Source organism: Patiria miniata, unplaced genomic scaffold (assembly GCF_015706575.1).
Source record: "Patiria miniata isolate m_02_andy unplaced genomic scaffold, ASM1570657v1 HiC_scaffold_25, whole genome shotgun sequence".
NCBI classification, from domain to species: Eukaryota; Metazoa; Echinodermata; class Asteroidea; order Valvatida; family Asterinidae; genus Patiria; species Patiria miniata.
In genome coordinates, this window is record NW_024037064.1 from 10,743,596 (window position 1) to 10,764,453 (window position 20,858).

At 39.5% G+C, this 20,858-nt stretch overlaps 1 protein-coding gene across 3 annotated transcripts in view; it reads left to right on the forward strand.

The window, feature by feature from the left end:
• LOC119732952 overlaps positions 1-20,858 on the forward strand; it is a 243,974-nt gene that overhangs the window by 133,993 nt on the left and 89,123 nt on the right. For all 3 annotated transcript variants that reach the window (XR_005271660.1, XM_038206534.1, XM_038206535.1), the window contains 25 exons: positions 677-817; positions 1,581-1,679; positions 2,261-2,413; positions 3,181-3,312; positions 4,158-4,262; positions 5,027-5,173; positions 5,444-5,584; positions 6,127-6,225; positions 7,357-7,512; positions 8,429-8,560; positions 9,342-9,500; positions 10,065-10,205; positions 10,720-10,818; positions 11,571-11,669; positions 12,015-12,173; positions 12,427-12,564; positions 13,318-13,470; positions 13,726-13,869; positions 14,345-14,443; positions 15,383-15,538; positions 16,344-16,484; positions 17,147-17,245; positions 17,759-17,908; positions 19,374-19,514; positions 20,712-20,810. Coding sequence is in view for 2 of the 3 variants with exons in the window: in XM_038206534.1 (XP_038062462.1) it covers positions 677-817; positions 1,581-1,679; positions 2,261-2,413; positions 3,181-3,312; positions 4,158-4,262; positions 5,027-5,173; positions 5,444-5,584; positions 6,127-6,225; positions 7,357-7,512; positions 8,429-8,560; positions 9,342-9,500; positions 10,065-10,205; positions 10,720-10,818; positions 11,571-11,669; positions 12,015-12,173; positions 12,427-12,564; positions 13,318-13,470; positions 13,726-13,869; positions 14,345-14,443; positions 15,383-15,538; positions 16,344-16,484; positions 17,147-17,245; positions 17,759-17,908; positions 19,374-19,514; positions 20,712-20,810 (3,282 nt within the window). In the remaining variant the exon portion in view is untranslated. The remainder of the gene's footprint in view (positions 1-676; positions 818-1,580; positions 1,680-2,260; positions 2,414-3,180; positions 3,313-4,157; positions 4,263-5,026; positions 5,174-5,443; positions 5,585-6,126; positions 6,226-7,356; positions 7,513-8,428; positions 8,561-9,341; positions 9,501-10,064; positions 10,206-10,719; positions 10,819-11,570; positions 11,670-12,014; positions 12,174-12,426; positions 12,565-13,317; positions 13,471-13,725; positions 13,870-14,344; positions 14,444-15,382; positions 15,539-16,343; positions 16,485-17,146; positions 17,246-17,758; positions 17,909-19,373; positions 19,515-20,711; positions 20,811-20,858) is intronic.

Here is a 20,858-nt window from a genome sequence, read left to right on the forward strand (position 1 = left end):
AGGATCACGGATTAGTCAAGTTAACTTGAAGATAATTCCATATACTGTATTAAGTATTGCGTTATGCGCATATAGTTATCCATTTAAATTATGTAAGATCTATTTTACGATTGAAACGGATGATATATACAATGCACATGGAGGTTTTTTTGCACGTTACATAAAGAAATGTTGTTTTTGTGGGATGAAAAGATAATCATTAATGGTTAGACAGAAAGAGAATCAGTTTGTATTTGAATCTGTAATATTGATATGAACAAGAGCCTGCCTTGATTTAAGTTTTCTCTGTTCAGAAAACACTTAACATTCATATCAAGAGTTAATCTCCAAATAGCGACATATCCATTTTAAAAGGGTAAAAATGTTGCATGGTTATGAAATCGTAAAGGATAACGGTGGTTTTAATAATTTTTAATTTTTACCTGGTCTTTTGAGCCACATTTGTGGGTGCTGACTTTAATATTGTTTAATAAACCAGAATACTAATTAGGTGGCAATGTACAATCAGGACAACGTTCTCACTGTGCCAAAGGATAACTGCATCTACCCCCCTTTCCAAATTTATCACAGTCACACATAATATTTTCCCTTACATTCCCTGAAAAAAGTCTTGCTTTACTTTTGGACAATTTTTTACGATTATTTGGTAAGGCCGACGTGTGATTTGTTTGTATAGGTGGTACTATGCGACTGCACACTGAACAGACCAGCCCCTTCAGCACCAGACTAGTGATAGAAATGCTGAGTGAAGTAGACAGAGGCAACTACGAATGCCAAGCTGGGCCCTTCTCTGCCCCAGTGGTGATTGACATTCCAGGTAATACACTAATTTGCACACAAGGTGGCGCATAAGGTGATGCACAGTGTCACGCACAAGGTGACGCATAGGGTGATGCACATGGTGACGCACAGGGTGATGCACAGGGTGACACACAGGGTGACACACAGGGTGACGCACAGGGTGACGCACAGGGTTACTCATAGGGTGATGCAAAGAGTGACGTACAGGATGACACGTATTGTGATTCACAAAGTGACGTACAGGGTGAGGCACATGGTGATGCACAAAGTGACGCACGGGGTGACGCACATGCTGATGCACAGGGTGATGCACAGGGTGATGCAAAAAGTGACGTACAGGGTGACCCACATGGTGATGCACAGGGTGACGCACATGGTGATGCACAGGGTGATGCAAAATTGACGTACAGGGTGACGCACATGGTGACGCACAAAGTGACACACAGGGTGACGCACATGGTGATGCAGAGGGTGAAGAACAGGGTGACAAACAGGATGACAAATAGGGTGACAAACAGGGTGACTTACTGGACATGAAAGTATTTGAATGGTGGAATCTGGTTTTCTTTAGTTTAATTGAAGCTAGTATTGATTTACCATTGCCTCCAGAGACACCAAACAAGTTTCCGCAGTTTTATAGGACATAGGACAAATTGTAATTCAGATTGAAAGAATTGAATCAGTACATGAAATTTCTATAATTAAGGCAACAGGTTTTAGTCATATTGCCATCAACTGGTCGACTATGACAAATGTCATTTTGTAATATTTGTTTTCAGTTCAAGATTGCATTCCATCATGCATTAACGGTGGTCAGTGTGTGAACGGCAGGTGCAGCTGCCCCACTGGCTGGACTGGTAGCAGATGTCAGACACCAGGTAAAAACATCAACTAAGTGATGACAAATCACATGATCACAGATCCATGCAGGCAGTTAATGGCAGTGCTGTATTTCTGAAATAAGAGGGGCACAGTACACATTTCTATATAGCGGGTATCCAAAAGGGGGTGGGCAAAGTGGAAAATAGTGGTTAAGCATATTACCTCTTTGCCTCCTCCAACCCCTCAGCTTCCCCTGCCTATGTAGATTACACTGTGTGAAAAGGTTGTAAATTTAAGATAAACATGTATGTAAAACAAATCGAAATATGCATAAACCCATACTGTGGTAGCAAAAGAGTGCATCTGCACATGGGAACGTAGTTATAGTACCTCTTCTCATGTTTCTGTTGTACAGTGCCGCAAAAATGAATGGACGGATGGTTCAATGCACCAGCTTGTTTTCTTACCTTGCATGTCTTGTGATCTTAAATTTTTTGAGTGTGGCTCAAAAAACCTCATTGCGTATTTTGTAATTCCCTTTAATTAAGCAATAAATTCCATTCTCAGAGCTATATTTAGAGACTCTGCAAATTTGAGAACCAGCATAAAGACTGTTCTGCTTTCTGTATATTTCCAGATGTGACTTTCCCAATTCGCATCGTCCCACCGGATGAGAAACCTCAGATAGGAGGCGACTTCAGCGTGTTATGTGAGGTTCCGCGCAGCAGCCAGTACACCATGCCCATATGGCTGGATGCTAACAGACAGATGGTACCCAAGGACACGCAAGGTGTGTAGCTGACCTTTTTGGTGTGAGAGGTTTTTCCCAGAGGCAACTCATTATTAGAGATGACTGCAGTATGCAATGTGAGGTTCCACGTAGCAGTCAGTACATTATGCCAATATTGTTGGATGCTAATAGGCAGATGGTACCTAAGGATGCAAAAGGCATGTAGCATACATTATCAATGTAAGTAGAGGTTTTTAGTTCCAATGCGCCTCATTTTGGAAGATGAATTCAGTGCACTTTTTGAGGTTCCACGGAGCAGTCAGTACATGTAGCAGTCAGTACACAGATGGTGCCCAAGGATACAGGTTAGTAGTTCAGTGTAAGAGGATTTTCTTTGAGGTAACTCATTTTTGGAGGCAACTTCAGTGTGTTATGTGAAGTTCCACATAGCAGCCAGTACACTATGCCCGTATGGCTGGATGCTAACGGGCAGATGTTTTCTCAGAAACGAAAGAAACACTGGGTATGTAATTGAAAATGTCAGTGTACTGATATTTATTGTTGAGATACATCAGTTTGGGAGGCAACTTTCGTGTGCTGTGCGAGGTTCAACTTGGCAGTCAGTACACTGTGCCCATATGATATATATTTACAGGGTAAAGAGGTTTCTTTCGTTGATACCTCATTTTGGGAGGGGACTTCAGTGTACTTTGTGAGGTTCCACTCAGCAGTCCGTTGGGGAGATTTGCCATCAGCATCCCACCCCTTTATAGAGAAATGTTTGTTTTTCATAAGAGTGCTTTGTTTTAATTGGTCGATTTGTTCAGGTCACCTTTACGCAGTCGCTGAGTCTGATCACCTGACTAGGCTGTATTTCAATGGTGTCCAGCGCTCAGACAGAGGAACTTACACATGTGTCACTGGTCCCCTGTCTGCGGACTTCACCATCAGCATACCAGGTTTGTGCATGGAGATTGCATATTTCGTGGAAATGGTATATGACATATTGTTGTACCTTGTAGTGCTGGTCCCAGAGGGCCAGCATTGGTCCTCTTTGTACCTATTTTACTGACGGACGGACTTACTCATTGACTGACACTTGTGAGCCTGGCAGTGCTATTGTATAGGAAACACATGTAATGCAAATGAATGTGGTAAATCCAGCCCACTGTTTAGGCCATATGCTGGAAAAGATTTGCAATGAATGCAGCCATTCTGATCCAATAAGCCTGTTCGGTATTTCAACTGCGCATGTGCACAGTGATATGGGTCACTGGTCATTCTGGACAATTGAATGTTTCGAAGGCGCATTGAATGCAGGCGCACAACGTTTGCGTGTAAATTACCAGCAGAATGGGGTTGTGCGTAACATCACACAACATCACGTCAGCGATGTTATCCCGAATGACCTCGGGCCATTGAAATACCATACTGGCTTATCGAATAGAATTGTCTGTACTTTAGGACCAGATTTAGTTGGCTTGCCTAGTGTGGCTTTTATTTTTCCATGAAGAAAAAACTGTTTTAAAAATAAAGGTTTTCAGCTGAGTTTCATCTAGCTCTTAAATAGGATTTGAAACACTTTGTGCTAATATATCTCAATGAAATTGGATTCAAATAATTTAACGCATTAGTCACTGTACCGCCCAACACTGCACTGGCATCACTCCTGAAACCGCCGGAGCATTCCATGGTCTCATGGATTCATCAATGAATATGCATAATGTAATACAATGTAGCACAGGTGCGAATGATTTAAGCCATTGAAAAATAATGATATTTGTTGCTGTTATGTGTATTTCAGGTGGCGACGATGGTTGCACCCCACCCTGCCTTAATGGTGGAAGTTGCATAAATCAACAATGTCAGTGCCCAGAGGATTATACCGGAGACCAATGTCAGACCAAAGGTAACATTGAAGAGTTTATTTCCAAAAAGCGTTATATCCAATTGAAAAAAGTGAAGTACTTGCATGATTATTGAAACTTACAGAAAAACCAGTGTAACAGCTCTTTCTACACTGAATGATTTGCTTTATAATTCTTAAATTGTCACTAACTGTATAACAACCGTCAAAACTGACCTTGGGCAACTAGAAGAGGATGGGGTTCTAAAACATGACAACATGACAATTATCACATTTTGGAAACAATTACTCTTCAATTATAACAAACTGGAGACAAAGTTTCACTGTTTTGTCGAAAAGACAAACAGACCACTGAATAGAACAGTCGGAGCACCCAATCAGTTCTATCACGAAAGTCCCCTTCAATGGCAAAAGCAGTGTGCTAGCTATTGTTCAGATAATTCATCACAGGGTAGTTGCTTTGTACAATAGCATGCACAATGTTGTCGCCATTAAAGGTGGCCTCATCAGTATAAAGATAATGCCGGAGTCTCATATAGCGCACGTATCTACCTACAATCAGATACTCAAGGCGCTAATGAATTTATTTTAAAGACAGGTATTAAAATGAAGTATTTGAAAAATGAGACCCATTATGTAGCACCTTATAAGGGTTTACATGGTGCTGCGGCGCATTAAGTAGCCACTGTCATAATCACCGGTATACAGTGATCACGTGCATAGCCATTATGAATCGATTGAATAGAAGTTTGTGCACTCTGGTACTAGCTTTAATAGGATTACCTTGTCTTTTGTTTTATCCACAGAGGACATACTGGTGATTATTCCACAAACTGTCACCCCTCGCATCGGCCAGGATGTCAGCTTTCTCTGCGAGATCCCGCCTGACAGACCATTTAGGAATCCTACATGGCTCAGTCCAGATAACATCATCATTGATTCCTACATGCCTGGTAGGTGGCCAGATTTTGTCCCAGATGGTTGTAGATGCCCTAAATAGAAAAAAAGAAAGTAGACTTCTTTCATTAAAAGAAAAAACTTTTTGATCAAAACATTGTAAGGTGATGAAAATTAAACTTGTTCAAGGAAATGGGTAATACATATTTGAAAGTTACTTTTTTGTTCATTATCTGGTTGGCCCTGTATATCAAAGTCCACATTTGTTTTGATTGAAACTTGGTGTGTTTATAGACCATGTCATGTTCATGCCAATTTTGTTTCAGGTCGCAATGAGCACATGTTTGTTGCTGTGGAGTCCCCCTTAGCAACTAGGCTCTACATCCGGGGTCTGGCGCCAGGTGATTCGGGAGAGTATACCTGCAGCGCCGGCCCACACTCTTCAAAGTTCAACATTGTTGTCACCGGTAAGAAATGCAAGGTTTTATACAAAATGTAAAGAAATTGGTCCAAGTTCATAATTTGCTAAGCGCAAATCTTTATAGCAAAAACGATATTGTCATGTGGTTTATATTGCTTGTAATTGCTTCTTAGTTGATTTTTTTTGCCATTCACAATAATGGTATATAATATCCACTTTGTGTACATTCCTTTCACTCCAGTTTCATGGACTTTCTAACACAATGTTATGTGTTGAGCAGATACAATTATTTGCTCAAGTTGAGAAAAACAGGTTCAAGCCAAAAAGAAAATTTGATGTATATTGCTCATGATTGATTGACTGAATGATTGACTGACTGACTGACTCAGTCACTCTTCAAGTGGATTGTCAATAGCATAGGCTCGTACAGAGAGCTGAGCAGTGCCATTGTTTAGGATTACTCTTGACCCATTGATTGCATGAAAAGACGACCAGTGAATAGCCATTATGAATCAACTAAATAGAAGTTTTGTGCTCTGGTACCAGTTTTACCTGGCTTCCCTTGTCTTGTTTGATTGTTTACTGTAGTTCCAGAATGTGAGAAGGATTGCTTGAATGGTGCTCAGTGCGTCCTCGGTCAGTGCCAATGCTTAGATGGTTACAGAGGTGAACAATGCGAGATCAATAGTAAGTTGAACCCCACACTGTTAAAGGTAGAGTAAATCATTTCCAAACGTCCAAAAAGTAACTTACCAAATTATTGTTAAAAAGTTTACTTGGTTTAAAGATGATAATGGCACTTTATCCTATGAAATTATTCTTTCTCGCATGCTTTCATTTTGAAGAAAACAATAAAAGAATATCGTTTCCAAAGATGCATAAAGTGACACATTTTTTGGAAATTTTCGTTAGTAGTTAGTTTGTTATTGTGCGAGTCTGTGGATTGGTGCCCGCTATAGCGTTGCCATGATGTACACCTTGCCATTATACCTTGATTCAGTGAGTGACATCTTGTATCTGCAGTCAGCTGAATGAGAGCATGTCCTGGAAGCTGATTTCAGGTGCAATTAAAAGCATCACTCTGCAAATTTTGAATAGAAATCGAGATCTTAGAATATTGGTTTTTTTCCCGAATTATGCAGCATTCACTCAGCTAAAAGTTCATGAGGTTTGCTGTCAAGCAGCCGTCTTTAGATTTTGAGCACTTTTGTTCAAGCAAAAATCTACAGTACCTCTCAAGGTAATAAACACTGTTTGCAAAATATGTGGCTTCGCCAACTCCAAGAACAAAACAAGAGTTATATAAGGTTATTAAAATAAACTAACTTGTCAGTAGATATATTTTTTGAGAAAACTGGAAAATACATCTTCAATTTTCTCGACACAAAACATATGTTTATGTTGAAATCATGATGGTTTGGTCCTAACCGACCACAATCATATTGGTCTCACTACACCCCTTGTGTCTTTAATTCTGTCTAATTTAGGTAACTAATTTCTTTGTGAAAGAGTTCAGAAGTATCCAATTTTCAAATTAACAAAAATGGGAATTTGACTACATATTAATCCAGACCAAAATAGTTGGGACACCTGTCAAGAAACATGCAGAATGAGTGTTTAGTCAGTACCCAGAATATTATTCAATGGTTTTCCTCCCACATTTAAAACTGTAATTTCTCCTCATTGTCTCCTCCCTACAGCTTTCGTCAGTCTTTCGGGCTACAGTGCCTAGGGCACTTTTAAGGAATCCTTGGTTACATTACCAGAAAGAAATAAAACAAAAAATAAAAGTATCCATTTATCCACTTTGTTCCACAGTTCCTGACTACAGAATTCGCATCCTCGGACCGGACGTCCTCTATCCCGTCGTGGGTCAGAACTTAGAGTTTCTGTGCGAGGTTCCCCCGACCAGCGAGTTCCAAATGCCAATTTGGCTTGACGAGAATGGACAAATGGTACCCAAGGGAACAGAAGGTATGTTTTTTTTTTAAAATAATAATACACCAGTTACACCAGACCTGTGAAATTTACCATGCAAGTATGATTAACATTGACTTCAAACTTTTTAATTTGTTTGGCAAGTACTTTGCTTTGCATAATCACTTTTCGAGATTGAAGCCATTGCAGAGTTTGTCTTAAATTTCTAATTCTTATATTTGATGTAACAGGGACACAAAAAATTGGGCCCCAAGTTTGTGAACTGACCCATTAACACATGACAGTATTAATAACTATGAATATTGTCAGTCGCACCACGAACCGGTGTATCTCGATTTTTTGCCAAATTGAGTTTTTGTCATTAACGTTATTATTTCATCAAAGTGCTCATTCTCAGAAAGTTTTATTCTGATCTGAGTTCTAATTAACTCTAAATAGACTGGGCGGCGTATCTCTAAAAAATCAAAAATGCTGCACCACGAGGTGGGGTATCGCTTTACATGCTAATTCCCATAGTGCTATGACGTCACCAAGCTGCGTCGACACCAAAAGTGTGAATTTAGCGTTTCACGAACCGATGTATCTCCGTATCTGGCACACGGCCACTATTACGCGCGTTGTATGACATACGATACACATGATAAAAATCTGTTTCACAAAGTGACAAGTATCTTAGGAACTGAATTTCTCAAAAACTAAGCAACTCAGATGCACACGGATTGCATACAATAAAGTTTAATCTATAATTTACTAGCAAATCAAAACAGTTTGAATTCTTACATAGGGAGTATATGGAATGAGCCTTCAAAATAATGACCAACTTTTAAATCGTTTTTTTCTCAAAACACAAAAAAATGCGATACGTCAGTTCGTGGTGCAACTGACGATATGCATGAGACAAAGTAACTTGCACTAAATATGTATTATCTGTTTGTTATTATTTTTTCTGAAGGTCATCTGTACACAGTGGCTGAAAATGACTACTCCACGAGGCTCGTCTTCAACAGTCTACTCTTAGAAGACTCAGGCGGTTACCTCTGTGTGACTGGTACTCTGTCATCAAGAATGGATCTGCAAGTCACTGGTACAATTTTACAACTGTCCAACTAAATAAGCTACCTAAAATCTTTTCTTTTTTGAAACATAAGGCAAGGCGGCTGCCCATCTATTGAAACTTTACTAAAAAGGAACTTATTAATGATTGAAAAAAGAATTTTCATGTAATTGTCAGGCATTCAAATTAATTAACTACATCGTACAAATCTGCGTCCAACTTCATAGTGCTGCTTAACATTACATGAGCAACATTGTGCTAAACGTAAGCACTATTTCATGGCGTGGATGTGCTAACGGTTGTGGGCGAATGGAAATTTCTATTGTTACATCACTGATTTAAATAATGTTTTCCCCTGTAGGTTAAGCGTGCTTTTGCTGTGCTTACTGCTTATGGCATATGGTCTTCATGACATAGTTAGCAGAAATCATGTGCTAAGCAGCATTATGAAGTTTGGCCGTGGTGACCATAAACATAAATGAGGAATGCCTTTGTCAAAATTCATTTGTGAATAGCTTGTGACTTGACTAAGGACTGTTTGACTTGTGATTGGCATGTGATTGGCATGTGTTTGACATGTGAGGTCATGTGAGGACTTGTGAGGACAGGTGAAGGCATTTGAGACTCGAGGAATTGTTAAGACATTTGAGACATGTGAAGACATTTGAGGCATGTGAGGACTTGTGAGGACATGTGAGGACATTTGAGACATATGAGGACTTGTGAGGACATTTAAGACATGTGAGGACTTGTGGGGACTTAAAATGGATTTGGATGCAACACTGATCAACTCTTGCTTTTGTACATCCAGGTCTGGACCGCTGGATTGTCGTTTCTCCGGACAACGCTCCAACTGTACCAAGCATTGGTGACAACCTGAAGATCATATGCGAGGTTGCACAGGATAGTCCCTACACCAACCCCAAATGGCTAGGACCAGACAACGAGGAAGTTCCACCAGTAGGAGCAAGTGAGTTACCTCGTCCATCTCTTTACACTGACTAGATTATGCATCAGAAGCATAGACTGAAGACACTTTGGTGCCATCTTGAGAGGCCTAAATGTATAGATATTTCATCAGGTATTAATACAGTGATGTACAGTATGCATTTGAACATACAAAGTGGCGGCCATAAGAGGCATAAATGTGACTTATGCATTAATTTTCACACTTATTCGCATTAATTTGTACACTTATTTGCACACCCTGAAGTCACTAGGGATCCATCTTGAGGGTCCCAAAATATACACAGGTCTGCATAATCAAATTATGTATCAGTATAGCATGTTGTATTGTATGCACTAAACGCACATAGTGCCAGCCATTCAATGCCTTATCAGTGACTTACAAGTTCCTTCACATCTTTGATGTGTAATGAAAATGTATACAAATCTTTGCGCCAAATAAGTGTTTGGCACTGGGCCCTGTACTGTTTGCACAGAAAGTATGTAGCCTCCCTTATTTGTGCATTGAAACAAGTGTGCGCAATCTATACATTAAAGAATTGAGGCAGTGATTTTGTTGTGCTTGTAGTTGGCGTCGGTCGTATCGGAGTTCAGGACGTCACCGCTACATCGTCCACGCTGAGCATCAACAACTTGCAGGCAGTGGATGCCGGTACCTACTCCTGTGTAACTGGTCCCCTGCGGTACATCTACAGAGTGTCACCAACGTGTGAGTATTATACAACTGGGATTTAGTGAAAAGGGGAGGGTCGTGAAATTTCCCTGGAAAAGAGAAGCCATCTCATCATACATCCGAGATAAGTCGCGAGAACATTTAACTGCAATAGGCCTATTGTTTCGGGTATTTGTTGCAGAATTTCGAACAACTTCCCTAGAACCTTCCTGTAAATGAAATAACCAGTATTATTCACAAACTGATAACTTCCTTGTGGAGAACATTCCAAAGAACTTTTTTTCCTGAAGCCAAATTTTATTTTAGATTATCTATTTTTGTTTTGTTTTGTGGTTTTCCCATAAACTCTTCTTTCATATGCTTTTTATGGTAAGAAACAATCAGTTTTTTTTCTTAGCTGTTCAATAACTGCCCAGGGCCTATTTTGCGCTTGATATTTAACTGGAATCATATTGGTTTTTCTTGTACATGTTTATATATTTTAATGAGTTAACAAATTTAAACCTTGAGCCTTAAACTCTTGACTTTGAACTTTGACCCTGTCTTTCAGTGGATTGTGGTGAGAGCCCATGCCTGAATGACGCCAGCTGCACTGATGGAAAATGTGTCTGCCAATTCGGTTTCACCGGCTTCCTCTGCGAATCATTAGGTAAGAAGGCAAATATGCTCCATGCAACAAAGTCGTATCTCGCGTATCGCGAAGAACATTGACTTTGTGTGTACATCCGGCTTATTTTAAGCGAGATACAACCTTTTGACATTGAAAACTCACGTTTCACAAATATGACGTCACATGCCATTTTAGGAGATACAACCTTGTTGCACGGACACAACGAAATCCAGAGAAAGTTGGAATGACTAAAAAAAATACTGCTTGTTTGTCATACATTGAATGTGAAGTTAAAAGGAATAGTGCCAAAAAATTATGCAAATATGATCAACTATTTATGCAAGATTGTACGGCACAATTTAGAGTCATTAGAAATACACCTCAGTCTTTGCTGGTGCCAGACGGTCAGCCTAGTTTCCTCTATGTACTCATCTGACTGAGAAACTGACTGACTGTCACTAATGACTTACCCTGGTTGCTGACTGTTGAAGAGAGCTAGGCAGTGCTATTGTATAGGAACACCCTGTTATGCCACTTGCATAGGCCCAATGCATTAAAAGGCTTCGAGTTATTAGCCATTCCAAATCAATTGAATAAACAAATGTTGTGCTCTGAGACCAGTTTTACTGGGCTATCCTTGTCTTGAGTCATCATGTATTAATGAAACTCTATAGGCTAGTTATTTCACTAAATTTGTTTTGGTTTCTGAAATTGAAATTATTGATAATAAATAGGAAGTTTGAAAAATCTCTTAAAAGTCTGTAATGTCTGTAATCATATGTTGTTGACAGTGTTGGAGTGCCTTCAGGATTGTCTGAATGGTGGCAGTTGCATGGGAGGCATCTGTCTGTGCGACAATGGATATATGGGAGACTTCTGCCAAACACCAGGTATGTCGAAAAGGGAAGTTTTTACGTTGCTTTGCCTAAACTTTTAATGCTTAAATATCTACGCCTGTACCAGTAGGATACTGTGTTAAGCGTGATGCATGACATTGCAGGAGATGTAGGTGAATCAAACTATAGAGGAGGCAGCACAGCCAAGATGCAAAGTAACCAATAAGATAATAGAAGCACAAGGCCATTATATACTGTCCTCATACATGTGTGTTATGCTAGGTCTTCAGTTTATGATGTACATTCCTAATACAATAATGTCAGTGAAAGGTAGAACCCATTATTAAAACCTGTTTTTTTATTAATATTTGTTCTCTAATTCTCTAATAATCTTCCTAGATCCCAATGCTTTCATCATCCGAGTCACGCAGACCAATCCCGAGGTTCCCATTGAGGGCAGCATTCTTGTCTTGGTGTGTGAGGTTGGGCCTAACAGTCCCTTCCAGAGACCTGTTTGGCAGGATCCTGAGGGTAGAGATATCGGCCCTCGCACTGCTGGTAGGCCATTGTTAAAAAATCAGGTTAAAAAATTTAAAATGTGGTGGAACCTAATGAGGTTCTGAGATGCTATAGTGTGTGAATTGGGATCTAACATTTCCTTACAGATACTTATATGGTAGGATTTTGAGGGTAGAGATATCGGCCCACAGACTGATGGTATGTCATTGTAGCAAAATAAAAAAAATAAAAAAAATATGCATGGTTACTTTTCCTTGTCTGATGTTTGACATGGAGTATTTGGCTCTCGCAGGCACAAGTCGTGTGTACACCACAAACCCTGATCTCAAGTCCAGCCACCTCTACATCACAGGCCTTTCACTGGTGGACGCTGGCACCTACACCTGTGCCGCTGGACCACTGAAGTACACTTACAACGTCATCGTACATGGTAAGCCTCAGTTTTTTGCAATCAAATTTTCTGAACACTGCTATAATTCTTTGGAGAAATGGCTAAGTTATACCTTTGCCAACTTGTTCCCTCAGATACCAACTCATAGCCTTGGGTACCAACTTGTACCCTTGAGTACCATATTACACCCTGGAATACTAATTGGCATATTTGGGTACCAAATTGAATGCCTGGTTACCAACTTGCACCCTTAGGTATCAACTTCTATTCTTGGTTTCTTAGGTGTCAACTCACACTGTTGGGTGCTAACATGCACCCTTGGGTACCAACTCATATATTTTGGCACCAACTCAGACCCTCTACCAACTTAAACCCTTGGTACCAATCTTACCTTCAGCAACTTGAGCTTGACCAACTTTTACCTGGAATAAAAGAGGATATTTTAAGGGAAGAATATATCTACCAGTAAATTCAACGAGAACTCCCTAGTGTTGAGGATTAGGGAGGGTTAACTTTTAAATGGTTCTCTGTCCCAAAATGCAAAGATCCACAATTCCATTTTTATTTATCATTTGTCTCTCTTGGTATTTGGTTCCACAAGTGCCCAAGTACCTGATACAGACAGTTGGTTTTTTTTAACATTAGTGACATTTTTTATAAGTTTTTCAATTGTTGTGTTTCCTTTGTCTTCAAGGTAGTACATTGTACGTTTCTACCTTACCCTCAAATCTTAAACATTGGTGACAAATTGTGGTTTATGTTTGTTTTGTTTTACTTTTGTTTCGTTGATAGGTTCCCACATGATCCAAGTACCCAACATGGACTCTCAGGTCCTAAACATTGGTGACAATCTGCAACTCTTGTGCCAAGTCGATGCAAGCAGCCGATATCGCAACCCTCAGTGGATCAGACCAGATGGAGTAGAGATCCCCATCGCTAGACAAAGTGAGTAGCCATTCAAAACTAGCTGGTAGTTTTCAACTAGTTAGGCTATTTGCATATTAGCACTTTTTGCACCACAGAAGTTGTGTTTTAGTACTCCATATCACTTTTATGGTCAAGTCCATCGCAAGGTAGTAGGAGTATCATCCGTTGTTCACGAAGCAGTAGAGAACATTAGAGAAGTTTTTCTTTTTTGTATCTGAGTAGAAATTGGATTTAGCAATTGTCATTGCAATGAATTTACAATTGTTATTACAGACACAGGATCAGACCGAGTATTTTCCGAGTCAGTCTCTGAACTGGCCACCCAGCTACACATCAATGGTATCAGCACAGAGGACGCGGGAAGCTATACCTGCCGAGTGGGACCGTTTGAAGCAGATGTAGTAATTACAGTCAAAGGTTGGTAGTCATTCCTTCCTTCAACTGTTTGTATTTGCACAAGAAATCATTAACCCTAACCTCAAATTACCAACTCCATCAAGATCCATCCCCCAAGTATTGCAAGCCATGTGTTTATCAAGTCCATCAAAATCAACCAGCACCAATATGGATTTGACAGATTTGGTCCTGAAGCATTCTGTGAAGCAGAGTGAGCTATTTTGACGGACAAGGTCTTCTTCTTAGTAAAACTGAGTAGGGAGTTAGGGTTCAAAGTGGTGTAATGACCAAAACATTTAACTGACTTATCATTATCATCATTAAGCCTGTCTTCACTCAAGCCAATCACTATTTATATGATGGAATGTTTTGCGTCGTGGAGAAGTAAATTGTTGGGGTTTGCCCTTCACCGGCGTAATTACATAACTGTTGTGTATTCGGTGTTATCCAAGGGCTTTAAAGAACAAACTGCTTTATTTTTGGCTTGACTTTGCAGTTGTTGAGTGCAACCCACCATGCATCAATGGCGGAACATGTACACTCAGTGGCTGTCGCTGCCCACCTGGCTATATCGGGCAACTGTGTGAGGAGATCGGTGAGTTAATTTCATTTTTAATTTCTATTTTCCCAAAAAAAACCTGAGTAAAATACCAAATAAGATGATAATATAATTGCATAAGATTATTTGTGTTAACACTTCTCTCTCTGACCTTAGTTAACTGTTGACTCCTTTGAGTAACATACAATGCTCATTATAATGCACGTTTTTTTCAATGAGCTGTGTAATCAAATGGCACATTCGAATTTGAAACTACCCCAGATTGAATACACTGTTGTTATTTCAACGCTGGTTCGTACTGCAGCGAATACTAAAAATAATTGACCACAAACTTGTCCCAGATGTTGGACACGCCTCATCATATCATGACTAATCTTCCCAGAAACATTTTCTTACCTGTTTTTGGCATTCCTTCTTTGATCCCAACTACCTGTGTGGTTCCGTTATGTATCCTCATTACTCACCATTTTCTCATTGGTTCTCGTAAAACGAAACCATCTTCTCCAATTTGCTTTGGACATCTATCATCAGATCCCAACTACTAAGTGGTTCTTCTGAGACCCATGTTATTGGCATCTTTCAGTTTGCTCTAGAAATCCCATATCAGATCCTTTCTACCTGCAGGTGCCTGAAAGAAACATTCTCCTAACCACTTTCCCGAGATGTAATCAAGTCAGTCACAAGTCATCTAGTCTGAAGCCAAGTTAACAGTCTATTGCAATGAACTGTGACAAAGGCATTCCTTTTTCATTGTTTATCACTTGTTCTTTGTATTGACTGTTCAATTGACTTTTGAATTTTCTTTTGAGTATATTTTGTGATTTGACGTGATTTGGCCTGTAATTGACTAGATTACAGCCCTGCCACTTTCTCTTTCATTCTTGCCATCCCTCTTCAGATCCGAACCACGTGGTTCTTCCAAAAAACATCTTCTATAATACCACATTCCCTTTCATCTTCAATATCTTGTCTTAGATCCCAACTACCTTGTAGTAGATGTGCCCAACATCATCCCAGTCTATGGAGGTGACTTCTCCCTGCTCTGCGTCCTACCGGAAGGCAGTCCCTTCAGCAACCGGCGACCAATCTGGCTGGATCCACTGAACCGGCCCATCCCTCCCATCGAACAAGGTAAGAAGTGGACAATGATGTCATGATGACGTCATCATGGGTCACGTGACATCACTTTAAAGGTGTATTTTTTTCAAAGTCTTATATCAAGAGAACTGCATGTCTGACTGACATGAAACTTTGCAGGTTCATAGACAGGTACTTGTCATATGTAAAAATTGAGGTGATGTCATGATGACGTCATGTGTATTTGTATGAATTTTATTAAATATTACCATATCTCATGAAAAAAACATGATAAAATTGAAAAGAAAATTCTTTTTTTAATATAGGTTGGTAGGTCATAGAAATGCAAAAAAAATAGAGAAATGTGTGAAACTTGGTGGGTACTAGTATGCAAAACAAAAAATGACGTCAAAATGAGGTCAATAGAATTTTTATGATTTTTTAAATTTTTGTATTTTTTCCGACTGCACATATGAATCAGATTGACTTGAAACTTGGCACAGACAAAGACCACATATGGTAAATGTGTGAGATTAAACTGAGCTTTGTTGATGTTTACTTAAAAATGGAAACTCGAGTTCAACTTTATGTCGAACGATCCATTTAGCTTTGCCCAATTCTGTTTTGACCAATCATAGTGGTGATTATTGTCTGACATGCATGCACAAAAGTCAAACATACGTGTTCGCGTGCATATTGAATGCACAGCTGAAACATGCAGTGCATCATTGGTGAGGCACATGTGTTTATAGGTGGTTGGGGTCTAATTGATTGGTTTGTTACCGAAACTGTGTCAGAAAAATTCATTTTGTCCTTAGAATTATGTGCGGAAACTTTTTCTTTTTAATCCACCAATCAGGAGGGAGCATAGTACTAAGCACAGATCAGGTGACGCCTCAGAGCACACGCCTCATCTTCAGGAATCTACAGATGTCCTCATCAGGGACCTACACGTGCATGGCGGGCCCTATCAGATACAGATACGACTTGGTGGTTGAACGTAAGTAGGGGGGGGGGAAAGAGAAGTTAGTTCAACAAAAAATATTGTGTTGTTTCTGGTCCAAATTTTTCTTAAAACAGTGACGGAGTGTGTATCTTTTTTTTAAGGGAACTGGATAGAAATCGGAAAATGATGCACCATAGCATCATTTTGTTTTGCTGAATTCTAATTTTGGGACAGTTATACTTCCTGAAGTTTAAGGCGAGAAGAGAAAAACAAATTAAACCAAAACCAACCAAAATAAAAACATTGTTCCAGTTACATAACTGAAATTGTGTTTGCGTTGCATTTTTTTCTTAACAAAAACAAACAAAAGTGCACCAGTCACCCCGAAGCCGAACCCGAAAAGATTTCTGGCAGTTAAAGGTTGTATGCACAGTTAATCAAAAAGAAATAGAGCTTGTTTTCTTGAGCAAGATGCCTTACTACAATTGCCTCTCCCACCCAGAAATACATGTATAAAGGGTACCTGTTAGTTAAACCAAAATATTGTAAAGATCCGAAGCTGTTATGTAAAACTTATCTTATGGCTTTGGACAAGCACTTTAAGACATTCATTTGAAATTGATTTAAGCATTTGAATTTGTTTTGCCTTTTTTCTGTTTTCTAGTTGTTTGTTTTGGTTAATTCTTTGGGTTTTTTGGTGGTTTTTTTTTTGCCAGTGCCATCCTGTTTCCCGGAGTGTAAGAATGGAGGGACTTGCAACAACAGGGTATGCATTTGTCCTATTGGACTCACAGGGGAAGCATGTGAAGAAATTGGTGAGTAAATTACAAATGAGTAGCAATGAGGCTCACTTTAATTTTGTCCATCATTTTCCTCAAGGGCTTGTTGTTGTTGATGTCTTCAATGCTAATCTGCGGACTGCTGAGTTGTCTACGAGTCAATCACAATTTAGTTATTCACAAGTCAAAATCTCCGCTTGGCAAGTAATTTATTTTTGTAAATAACATTGTTTTTTTATGACATTCTGGTGCAGAAATTCAAAATTCTATTGTGGCCTAGTGAAAATGCCCGCAGACTAGATGAAAGTCTGTTTCACAGTCCGACTGGCTAGTGAAACAAAAGACATTAAGGGAGAACCTTGGACTGGTCGATGGTTGGTGAAGAGAGCCGGGCAGTGCTGTCATATAGGATAACCCCGGCTCATTGTGTACATCAGATGCATGAAAAGACTTCCTGTGAATTGCTATTCTGAATCCATTGAATAGAATGTTGTGTGCTCTATGATCAGCTTTACAAGGCCTGCCTTGTCATTCCTTTTCTTCTTGTAGTTGATGGCTTTGTCGTCGTGCAGAACCCAGACCCTAACCCGCCCATGGTCGGCGACACCATCAAGTTTGTCTGTGAGGTGCCAGAATCTAGCACCTACGGCCAGCCCATGTGGATTAACCCCAACGGAATCCAAATCAGTCAACTGCAAGGTAAGAAAATGAGGAATTTATTTCCCATAATCCATAAATCCATTTGGAAAAAGTTTGAAAGTTGCACTTTTATGAAGACATTTAGAACAAACACAATATAACAGCTGTTCCTAAACTATAATTTCCACTCTAACACCATGTGCCCTGGATGTCATGCCAACAGGCAACTGCCGTGCAACCAAGCAGGTTATGTAGCCCACATTAAGCAGTTTATGTCAAATCTTTGAAACCATTCATATTTCAAGAGATATTGTTGATGTACCCTAACGTGGCACGGCCCCTAACGTGGCGCACTTTGATTTTTCGCCTGTAGCGCCTACCTAGAGCGAAAGTTTTAACTGAAATTTCCAAGAAAGTGAAATGTCATCAAGTTCTAAACACTCCTCTTCATAAATCGCGAGTTTATTTACCCGTAACAAAGTTAGAAGAACAATTTATTTTGGCGTGATTTTCCGATTTTATTTTCAGGTGCAAAGTAAACCCTTTAAAAATGCCCCGAAAAATAAGAAAATAATTTTCGGACAAACATCTGGCTGGGCATGTAAGTAGAGATAATAATTGTTTATCAGAATTTATCAAGTTTACAGGAATTCTTAAATGTTAAATTGGAATTTTCCGAGATTTATTCAAGTGCGCCACGCTAGGGAACACTCCGCCAATTTGTGCCCAATTTCCGGACGCCACCGTTTTTGAATTTCGGATTAAATTTTATGAAACTGAATTTGTTCACAGAGGTTAAATAGCAAGCATTTATAAGGTAAAAGTACTAGTGTTTTACTGCATGAATTTGAGGTTTGTCAACAAAGAGGTTTGGCAACACTACACGAGGAAAGTCGGGTAAGCTTCGAAGTGCGCCACGTTAGGGAACACGACTATATACATGCAGTGCAGATGAGAACTGTATGTCATTACGTGACCGCAACATCCAATTCTTGAAACAAATATCACATGGTCTACTATATTCGTAAATTGTGTTTAATGTTATGAAAGCTGTTTACAATGACTTGGGCAACCAGGAGAGTTTTTTGGGGGAAAAAGTCTTCCAATACAGATGCTGCAGCCGATTTCACAAAACCTGCAATTGCGCAACTCCGCTCGCGCCTCAATTTATTGCATAAGTTGTGCAACATTTCATGATGTGCAACATTTCACTTACGACACAGTTCACGAAAGTCTCATTTTGCGTAAGTCCGCAACTTGCACAATCAATTATGGCGTAACTTGTTCAATCATTTTATGTGCCATAAGTTGTGGCGTAGTGATGGAAAATCATCTATTTTACAAGTAAATTACACAACTTTTCAAGATCGATACAAGTCACTCACCGCTTAGTGTTTGAAGTTCGTTAATTGCTATTTTACTAGTGACTGAATTTTAGAGTTGCCGCACGATTCTGAACAATATTTTCAAATTGTTTGTGGTTAACTTTATCATCAAACAATTCTGTCGTTTTGTTTTTGTGCAGGTGAAAATGACAACATGGGGACTGAGATCATGTCTCCCTTCTCCACCAGCCTGCTCTTCAGAGAAATCCATCTGGAAGACGCAGGGACGTACGTCTGCAAAGTTGGACCAATCAGGCAGGGCTTTAATGTCACTGTCACAGGTACAGAAAAAAATGACAAAATTCTTGGGCAGTGCCAAAGATACTAAATATTTGAATATTCCGTTTATGTCTTTTTTTTTTAAGGAAATGATTAGGTAAGGGGCCATTCAAATGTTCGATGTTTTTAAATTTCAGTTATTTTTCGAAAATGTGGGTGGGTGGGTCAAATTGATTTATTGAAATTTTTGTTAATTGAAATGCACTTTTCTCAATTAAAAAAGAAAGAAAATAGAAAAATAAAAGTTCTTGGGACTTGCCAATTCAACTCTGCACTCCGATTCATAAACCCTTTGCCCGTACCATACCATACGGGTACAGTATGCATCCGGTACATGTACAATGTACCGTGTATTGTGTATACGTCCATCGGAGCACAATATGCATGGGGACCAGTGAAATTAGACTTAAAGCATGTGTAAAATCAGTGCCCCGTGCAAATGGAGCGGTATACCAGGTTCATTTTGTCTTAATACACGCCACGAGTGTCGCTAACGAATCGTGACAACAAAATAAACCTACTTGTGTTCAAGACTACTTACACAACCTGCATGAGCTCTGCGCATGGTAAATATGCGTGCAATAAACATGTCAGGGCCCACACGTCTGGAAAGCGCGAGTTGAGAGTTCAAATTTTTTTCTATCAAAAACGACTGCAATTTCTGAATACACTTCATGAATAATGGGAGTCATTACACCTCTTTACGCCAAGACAAAAGTTTTTTTTTTTTAGAGCGAGCTGATAGTTTTTATTACCATTTAGAATGGACTAGTTTTACGTGTTTCCAGGTGAATTCCCCTATAGGGGAATGCTAGTGGGCTGTGTTGTTGGTAAGCTGCATTCCGCCGTCACTGTACTAAATATGTGTTATGTTTTTTATTGAATGGAAAATCAGTATTTTAGGATTGAAAAATGGGGTGGGTGGGTGGGTGGGTGGGTCAAAACAATTTTAAAAAAATGCTAAATTTTTAAACTATCGAAAATTTGAATGGCTCCCTAAGGCAAAAAGCAATATACTTTGATTGTTTATTTATATAATTTAATTTTTGTCATGTTCCTTTTGATGACATCTTTAGTGCAATTTCTGTAGTGGCTTGTGTGGAATGGTCTTGCTGTTCGCAATTTTAGATACAAAATATGTGAGTTTGGCTTTTGACTGTGAAAAATTAAAGTTCACATTGCACCTGTCTGTCTTACAGATATACCTTGTGAGCCAGCCTGCCAGAACGGAGGAACATGCTTCAGTGGCATCTGCCAGTGTCCAGACAGATACATAGGGCCTAGATGCAACATACCAGGTAACGCAGTACAAATCCCAGATAAGAAGAGTGGGGGGGGGGGGGACA